Consider the following 9,357-nt stretch of genomic DNA (forward strand, 5'->3'; position numbering starts at 1 on the left):
ATACTTTTATATATGTATTTTTTTTTCTTCGTATTATAAAAGTGCAGAAAATAGTCAATAGTCTCTTGTCTCTTCTGCTGTGAATTATGAGCCACATTTATGTAAATATTCTACACACTGCAACAAAATCAGAAGTCTATGTTCCTCCACTCAGCTAAAAAGAAACCAAAGTGTTGTCAAAGCTAAAACCTGCACCAGTTGTTTCAGGCAGAGCAGCAGAGAGAAGTGGTTAACTTATTTTGTCTACTTGCTATATAACTTCCTTGTCAGACAAACCAGTTACCTGCTGTGAGGTCAGTTAAAGGAAACCAACTTCTCTATTATTTTCACAGCATAAACATGAACTACACAAACCAAATGGAGGACAGTAACTTCTCCTGCTACAGCTCCTCGGTGGTGGAGTACCGGTACTTTGCTGTGGTGTGGGGATGTTTTGTGACCATCGCTGGAACTGTGGGGAACCTGATGACCATCCTGGCCTTCGCCCTGGACTCCCATCTCCAGACTCGCTTCAACGTGCTCATCGTTAACCTGGCAGTGGCTGACCTTCTCTACTGCACCATCCTGCAGCCCATCTCTGTAGACTCCTACATGCACCTCAGATGGCGTACCGGTCAGGTCTGGTGCCAGATCTTCGGGTTGCTCCTCTTCCTCTCCAACTCTGTCTCCATCATCACCCTCTGCCTGGTGGCGGTGAGCCGATACCTCCTGGTTGCAAAAAGAGCCGTTTTCAACCGCGTGTTTACCAACCTTGGACTTACTTTACTCGTGGTCTCAGCTTGGGGTCTGGGTCTGGCCAGCTTCGCCCCGCTCTGGTCTGTTTACGTGTTTGTGCCTGAGGTGTGCACCTGCAGCTTCCATCGTACCAAAGGCCGTCCCTACACCACCATCCTGCTTTTCCTCTATTTCTTCATCGGTCTAGGATGTGTTGGAGTCTTCTACATGCTCATCTACAGAAAAGTCAGGGTTGCTTCAAAAGCTCTACACCGCTACAGGCTGAGTCGACGCTCTTCTAGGAAGAAACCTGTTCCTTCAGCTCAGGGGACAGACGATAGCGGAGTGGAAAGTGGTGTGGGGAAGACATGTAGCTCAGAGATTAGCAGCCAAGCAGAACCGGATCACAACATACATGATAACAAAAAGGCTACCCTCCCACCTCAGAACTCATCTCTACCCTTAAAGTCGTCAGACGACAAGCTAGTGACCCAAAGCGCTGCTCCTGCTTCCCAGTCTGCGACTCCAGATGATAAGGAATTCAAACGTGTGACCCGCATGTGTTTTGCCGTTTTTCTCTGCTTTCTGTGCTGCTTTGTCCCATTTATTCTACTAAACATAGCGGACAAAGAAAGCCGCGCCCCGCAGATGTTGCACATGTTCTGTGCCAACCTCACCTGGCTCAACAGCTGCATTAACCCTATTCTGTACGCGTTCATGAACAGACAGTTTCGGCAAGGCTACGGCGAGCTGATCAGCCGAGCTGCTGCTCCTTTCACCTGCCTCTGCAGCTGGCGCCAAACCAAACCATAGAGTCTACTTTGATCCACCGGTCCACAGTGTCCATTTCAGGCTTCCTGGTTTCATATCTTCTCTGGTTCATGCAACAGGGCTCTTTCTCTCAGGGAAAACATCCCCTGAAAGCTACCAGTGTTGACTTGTTATTGTGCTTATTAGTCCTGGACTTACATGACTGAAAAAAAGCTTATGAAGTCGATGTCAGTAATTGTCAATGCAGATAATTATTAATAAATTTTTTTTGTTTTAAATATCTGAAATGCTGTCAAAGCGGTGGCATGACCTTTTCTGTTTTATCCACACTTTCTGCTCCACGCCATTGGTTTTTATTTTTAAACAGTTATGAGAAATCTTAAACTCCTACTGCGCCAGTTACTCTGCAGGTTGTTGCTAGGTAACCGAAGTTGGAAAGAATTTGAAACTGCTGGCTATCCAGCAGGTTGTTGCTAGTTAACCAAAGAACTGTGGAGTTAGTTGATTCCACCAACTTTGAGAGGAGGTTGGTAGTCTTTTCTCTTCCCACATCTCCCAGAATGCTGTGCGGTTCTGGGTGGGACCTCTTTTGATCAAGTACAAAAAAAAAAAAAAAAAAGCTGATTTTAAATCATAGCTCCTTTGCTTATATTTTTATATCTCATAGATATTTACATCTATTTTGAAGTATAATTTTAGGTCACACATTGCAATTCAATGTGCAGATATATTTGTACACCACTATATGTTGTTCGTTGTGTAATAAATTGTATTTTTTTAAGAGGTTGCCTGTGTCGTGATGTCATTTGGGATAAGAAGGAAAAGCAGGGTGCTTTGTCATTACAGCTCGTGAAAGTGTCCATTACATCACCCCAGAAAGAGCCATTGTTGCTTAACTATGTCAGGACAGTCCCAGCTGGCACAACACTCCAATAATTCAGGAACTTGCTCTGTCTCAACACTGTCTCACTTGTGCTGACAAAGCATGACTAAAGCTCAGGGCTCAGGTGATTTGGCCTTTATGATGATGTAAAATGGGTGGAATATGCGTGTGCAGACATGCTAGCCATCTGTTGAAGCCTCCATCTGAGAACACAGACGCCGTTGTCTATGGCTGTTTTCTTGACCCAGTTTTGTTTAAAACACTTTTACAGCAGCAAGTCATGTGACTCAAAAAGGTAATAATACTTAGACACTCTTTCATCTGTAATTTACTTCTGTCTGTTGACTAAGTGATTCATGCACACAGTGATGAACTCTGTGAGAAAACATAAACACATTCATGCAGAAATTATAACATCCACTCTGAAACATATTCAAGGTTATTTTTAAACATCCTTTTCAAGTTTTTGACATGTCATCTCAAGTGTTTGAAATGTCTGGCTAGTTATCAATAATATTGAGTAAAAGCAGAAAAATAACAAAGTGGCCTAATATTTTACCCTTTTCAAATTTTTGAGGTAGTAGCAAAAAGACAGTACACTGACAGTGAGTCTTTACATTGTATGTTCCTGTATTGTCTCTCACTTTAATAAATAATTATCTAGATTATTCTAGTTGATATCTATAGGTTGTTAATATTATTGAAATTCATTGAGCCTGTCAATATAAACCTCTGGACTCAGATGTTGGGTCCACTACCCTCCCTGTATGTCTCAATGAGGTACTGCATCCAGGTCTCACAAAATGAAAAACTACAAACTGTAACTCACAACTGAACTGATTTACAAAAAATATGACAGGGTTAAAAAACAAATGCTAAAGATACAAAGCTTCAGTCTTTTAACAAAAATAAATTTTTAAGACAAAAAAAACATCAACTTAAGTATTTTCAACATTAAATGTACAATAATTAGTTGTCAGTTCAGATCTACCCAATGATCAGAGCTTAAAATTTTAATTTCCTGTCAATATTAAGTACTTTTAAAATTTAAACCTTTATCAGTCCTTAGTTGAGTGATGTTTCCAATATGTGTAACAGTGTCATGAATTATTCTATTGACTGATTTGTATTGTAAAATGATTTCATCAAACAAACACAAATATAGAATTATGTGGAAATTCTGGAACTTTAAAAAACTAAAATGAAAAGACTAAAAGGCATATCTAAGAAAGTAAAAGGTATGGTGTCATAAACTGCTCCAAAATGTAAAAATGTTTTATGTCGTTATCCACCACACACACGTGAACAGCCTTCGAACAGTGACCCACTAAGAAAAGATCAAGAATGTGGCATTTAGACCCTGGATTATCTAGAAATGGTTTTGCCTCTTTTTTTTTTGCTATATTAATTATTGAGCGATGATAAAACATCTATCACATGCAGCCCCAGTTTCAACTTTGGTCTTTTTGAGACTCCATATGTGCAATAAGCTAGATTACTGCTACACATTTCAAAACAGGAAAGTTTTGGTGAACAAAACTTCCACTTTAAGCCTGAAGCAACAAGATGTGCAAATAACAAAAAGGTGAACAAAGGTTACTTTTTTATCACTGTTGGATTAGATGAAAATGTGTTACCAAGTACAAGATTTGAGGCTTCTTTTAGTATCTGTAAGGAAGCGATCTAGTTGTGCTTAAAGTTCAGAGTTTTTAACATTTTCTTATTTTAATTTTGAATAATGTAATTTTTCTACAAACTAATTAATGACAGTTCTAGTCTGTTTGAACCTCCCACATAAGTAGAATTAAGGAGTATTATACTATTCAATATACATTTATTCAGAAGGGGATAAAAGTCACATTAAATTTTTGTTTTTTCAAAATTCCTTGAGACAAATGTTCCTATAAATCTAAAAAAAAACAACCTAATGTAACTGAATGTATTGTCTGTTTTTGAGATAATCAGTTTCAAGTTTTAATTAGTAATCCATCACTTTCTGTCATGTTTATCTTGCAAACGGATTGAGAAACTTATTGTAATGCATAATATAAATTTTAGAAAAACTCATTAGGGAATCTGAATGCAGGTTTTTGGAAATTATTCAATTTGAGATTACGTTAGAAAAATTAACGGTGAGTTTAAGATCATCTGCATGTCTTTAATAGTCACGGTAACAACTTTGTCCACATCTATAATGAAACATTTAAGCAGAATATTCCTTTAACGAGGTGGATATTTTTTATTTTTATGTTATGCCAAGTAAATATGTATGAGCTGTGATCATAAATAACTTGTTCAGTCTGTAAATCAAGACATGAGACAAATCAAATTGTTTCCTTTCAACAAGCTTTATTACATAAACCAAGTGAATTAAACTCTCCAGAAGTACAACAGCGTAAAGAACAACTGGATTTAAATCTGAAAAAAGACAGCTGATTAGAAACAATTCACATTTCACCGAGAAATATAAAGACTGAGATTAAATAGAGTACTATAGTAGAACAGACTTTTTACCAAAAATGACAAACTATTTGAAAGTGCAAGAGTAGAAAATATATGCAAAAAGAGTTTATACAGGTAAATGAATGTTATAAATGCAGAAAGGAAGAACCAAGCTTTGGGAAAACAATATGTTAGAGGTAAAACAAAAGGAAAGGGTGAATTTTTACCACAGTTTCACTGAGATTATGTTGATTAAATTGAGTGAATTCATATAGACTGTATATAAAATAATCAAAGGAGTGCCTTGTTCTAGGACAATTCTTCACAGGGTTTGTGTACTTCCAGCTAAAAACATGAAAAAAAAAAAATACAAGTTTGAACCCAACAATAAAATAATTTAAGAGCCACATTTTCAAGATGAAGGGATCTTCAAAGTGCTTCATACAATACTTCCCACCATTAAATAATTTGTCTGCTCCTGATCTTTAAAAAAAGTGAGTTGATACAATTCCAGGTTTAAAACCAGCTCCTTCAGTCTTTGACGTTTTGTTTGCACAAATATTAACGGGCGAAGAAGATTGACAACGATTTACCCACATGATAGGAAAGTCAATGAGCTGTTGTGTTTTATATTCAGCTGCATACACAGATCTACTGGAAAATGCCTCCACAGGTTTGTGCAGGCAGGAGGCTGGGTGCTAAAAGGTTGTTGAAATCAGTCAGGAATTGGTCGGGCTGCTGTATGAAGTCAGAATCGGTGAAGCTCATGTACAACAGACCATCGTCGTCCAAGGGCAGAGAGCTGCTCAGCATGGGATCCTGAAAGGTTTCCAGCTGTGACTGCAGAAGACGAGGCTCATCCTCTTGTTCTAGGCGGGAAGAAAACCAGGAAAGCGAAAGTTATTGCTTCGCTTTTGGTTGCTGCGGCTGCATTTGGGTCGTTATGACTCTGATTTCAAAGGGGAAGTGAGAGTTATAAAAATGGTATTTGGTCATGTGCACAAAATAAAAAAAGAAGGACTGATTCTGCATGAAAGCACAGGAGAGAAGAAGTTGAACCAAGTATAATTTATCACCTGTAGTTCATACAGCTGCTGTATTCATGCTGTAATACAGCAGCAGCAAGGCATAAACAAGTATGTTAATAAAACTCAAAACAAAAGATTTGAGGAAGTAAAGACGCGGTAAATAAGAAGTACTTCAGTTGAAAAGGTGAAACCAAGCCATTCATTATTTTATTACACCCCGAGGCCTTTTTCCAAGTATTTGTTACTGTTAACTTTAATGATTATGACTTCCAGCTAATGAAAACCAAAAATTCAGTTCCTCTGAAATCAAAGCATTAAAAAAGGATTCTGTAAAATAAATAAAAGCTTTCTGAAAAGTTTGTCTGTTTACTCCACTGTGTAGACTCAATAGCTTTTGCACGAATTACTGCATTAATGCGGCATGGCATGGAGGTGACGAGCTTTGCCACTGCTGGGTCTGTTAAGGAAGCCCTGGCTGCTCTGACGCCGGCCTTCGGCTGGCTTGTGTTATCTTATCTGCCGCCTCATATCTTCTTGGCAATACTTCACAGATTTGGAATGCAGATTAGGTCAAACCAGTCAATCATTCATCGTACTATTCTGGTTATTAGAGCAGGAATTTGGCAGTAGGGGCTGGTGCCAAGTCCTGCTGGAAAATGAAATCAGAAACTCCGTAAAGCTTCTCAGCAGAAGGAAGCATGACGTTCGCTAAAATGTCTTGCTGGACGGCTGCTCTGACTGTGGACTTCAGAAAACCCAGTGGACCAACACCAGCTCCCCAAAGCATCACTGTCTGGAAACTTAACGCTGGAAATAAAGCAATGTGGATTCTGTGCCACTCTCCACTGTTCCTCCAGACTCTCAGACATCGATTTCCAAATGAAATTTAAACCTTGAAAGTAGGACTTAGGACCAGTTTTCCTTTTTCTCCTCAGCTTAGATAAGACGCTTCAGTAAAGCCTCCACCAGCTGGAGTCTTCCACTTGTGAATCGCCTGCAAATTCTTGAACAGGCTTCATAATCCGCTAAAAGCTGTAGTTATTCCTTTTTTTGACCAGACTTTTTTCTTACATAAATTACTGATGGCTTCCCCATCAGGGTAGCCCATAATAAGGTTCTGTATGTTTTTTTTTTTAGTCTAATGAACCATGTATTTGTTTTCATAGGCTGTAAGACATAATTATCAAAATCACCAGAAATAAACACGTTTTATATCTCTGTTTGTAATGAATCTGTATGTTTGTAATTCAATTTAGTTTTGAATTGTATTATAGTTCTTTTACAGCTAAATTACTGAATTGTAAAATTACTTTTACGATTCAAAAGCAGCTAACTTTTGAATTGAATTTCTGAAAAAATAACTTAATTTTTTCAGAAATGTCTATTTTCTTGAAAGGCATATGGACTCGCATTCCCCTCAGGCAAGGTGTATTATTGCCCCCTTCCAAAAATAATGGACTAAGTCTTTTTTTTTATTTAATAATAATAATAATAAAAGATGACACCAACAAAAAAAAAAAAAGAAAAAACACTTTTGGAAAAAAATTGACTTAGGCCTTTATTTTAGGAAGGTGTCACACAGTGGTCCTTTCAAACAATTTAACACTAAATGGGAATAAGTATGAGTGTTTAACATAACCCTGCAAAAAAAAAAAAAATAGAAGTATACTATTTGTTTTAGTTATCACATAATCATTTTTCTAAATCAATACTTGGTTCATTGCTTCATTATGCTAAAAAAAAAAAAAGACTAAAATATCTTTAGTTTTCCCAATTAATCTCCACTCATTTGGATAAAATGCAGATTTTACTTTCATGAAGTGATATGCAAAAAGCAAAACCTACATGCAGCCAGACTGAATGAACATGTTAGTAACCATCTTATAACCCAGACACCTGAGAGGTTTTGTGAGAGCAGAGGACAACAGGCATGAGCATGCAGAAGAAACATCCCACAACGAGAGACATGCTCAGCGGTATCTTAGCCATCACTTAGTGCATGCTCCCCACCGCTCTCAAACACCACAAAGTCAAACTAAAGCAGTTTAGCTTTAGTTTGACAGTGCTAAAGCAGACTAAAGCAGTGACAGAGCTCTCTGATGATGGGGTTGATTGGTTTGAAGGTTTTCAGCTGGATTTGACAGCAAGGAGAGCCAGGACTCACCAGCTGCCTCTCCATACAGGCCATTCATTGGCTCCAGACAATCGCCCTGTGTCATGTCACAGGACATGGGTGACCTAGCTTCCAGTGAGTTCCTACATGACCAATGACAAACAGCCATTACAACCAGTAGCTCATATTATTAAAAAATTAAGTGGGTAAACTATTTCTTTTGTGGTTTTTTTCTGTTATAAAAGGGAATAAAAGGGTTAGGGTTTTATTTCTTTTGCTTTTTTTTTTTTTTTTTGACAAACAACCCAATGCAAGCCAGCCTCATTCAAGAAAAGAAAAACACTTACTCTTTAGAAACAAACATCAGCTTGGTTTTGATGTACTTCATGTAAGGATTGTCAGCTGAAAATTTCAGAGAAAACATGCGATTTTATGCATTTGGCCACAAAAACATGTAAAAATATCTACACTGCAAAACCTTACCAAGTAATTTTAGTCTAAGTTAAGCACACTTGAAATTAGACAAAGGTAACTTGCAAGAAACTTTTCAGCAACATAAAAAAGCTTCTTTTAAATCAATAATTCCTTAATATTGACAAAAAAGCACTAGCTCAATTGGCAGATAATTTTACTTGAAACAAGACATTTTTCCCATGTTATAAGCAAAATTGTCTGCCAATGGAAGAAGTGAATTTTCATCAATATTAAGGAATTAGTGACTTAAAACAAGCTCAGATCTCTTGATGAAAAGTTACTTGAAAGTTAGTTTTGTTTTATTTCAAGTGTCCTAGTCCAACAGTACTTGGTAGGATTTTGTGTTTTTGCAGTGTAAAGAACATTTGGGTGTAAATTAAATTTTGCAGTGGCATGTGAAACCCATACCTCCAGTCTTGCCATTGTACCACTTTCCAAAAGCTTCATCTTTTGGAGTGTCGGGATACAGGAAAAGTAGAGGACTTTCCGGGATGTTTTCGGCTTCCAAGATCTGGAAATTCCTGATAATTTCGTGGAATGGGATCTGGCAGAGGTCAGTTTTTGTGAAGGGCTGGACTGTTTTTATATCAGGCTCACCTAAAATTAATGACGAAGATACAAGAGTGATAAAATAGAAAGAGTAATAAAACAGCTTTAATTGGTGTTGAATGTATTGTGAAATAAAAAATGTCAAACCAGTTGAGTCCATTTCCACCCAGGAGAAGGTGATTCCTCCCACCACACTTTCACTGAAGCGCAACAAGAAAGTGCCTCTTTTCTTCTTCTTGAGAAGCAGTTTTTCTTTTCCTCTGCTCACAAAACCCATAATGAGGCTGCATAAAGAAAGAAAGAAAGAAAGAAAGAAAGAAAGAAAGAAAGAAAGAAAGAAAGAAAGAAAGAAAGAAAGAAAGAAAGAAAGAAAGAAAGAAAGA

At 37.5% G+C, this 9,357-nt stretch overlaps 2 protein-coding genes across 3 annotated transcripts in view; one reads left to right on the forward strand and one right to left on the reverse strand.

Moving 5' to 3' along the window:
* The window catches only part of LOC103465383 (G-protein coupled receptor 84-like), a 3,326-nt gene extending 1,235 nt beyond the window's left edge, over window positions 1–2,091 (forward strand). The window contains exon 2 of the mRNA XM_008410143.1: window positions 333–2,091. Coding sequence (XP_008408365.1) covers window positions 340–1,527 — 1,188 coding nt within the window. The 5' untranslated portion in view covers window positions 333–339 and the 3' untranslated portion in view covers window positions 1,528–2,091. The remainder of the gene's footprint in view (window positions 1–332) is intronic.
* A 2,601-nt stretch (window positions 2,092–4,692) lies between these two features.
* stat2 (signal transducer and activator of transcription 2) overlaps window positions 4,693–9,357 on the reverse strand; it is a 13,852-nt gene continuing 9,187 nt past the window's right edge. The window contains exons 20-24 of one of the 2 annotated variants that reach the window (XM_008410141.2): window positions 9,122–9,258; window positions 8,834–9,022; window positions 8,299–8,353; window positions 8,003–8,094; window positions 4,693–5,679 (exon numbers count right to left, since the gene is read on the reverse strand). In XM_008410141.2, coding sequence (XP_008408363.1) covers window positions 5,462–5,679; window positions 8,003–8,094; window positions 8,299–8,353; window positions 8,834–9,022; window positions 9,122–9,258 — 691 coding nt within the window. In that variant the 3' untranslated portion in view covers window positions 4,693–5,461. The remainder of the gene's footprint in view (window positions 5,680–8,002; window positions 8,095–8,298; window positions 8,354–8,833; window positions 9,023–9,121; window positions 9,259–9,357) is intronic. The other variant, XM_008410142.2, reaches the window with a different exon arrangement.

Source organism: Poecilia reticulata, linkage group LG5 (assembly GCF_000633615.1).
Source record: "Poecilia reticulata strain Guanapo linkage group LG5, Guppy_female_1.0+MT, whole genome shotgun sequence".
Classification (NCBI taxonomy): Eukaryota; Metazoa; Chordata; class Actinopteri; order Cyprinodontiformes; family Poeciliidae; genus Poecilia; species Poecilia reticulata.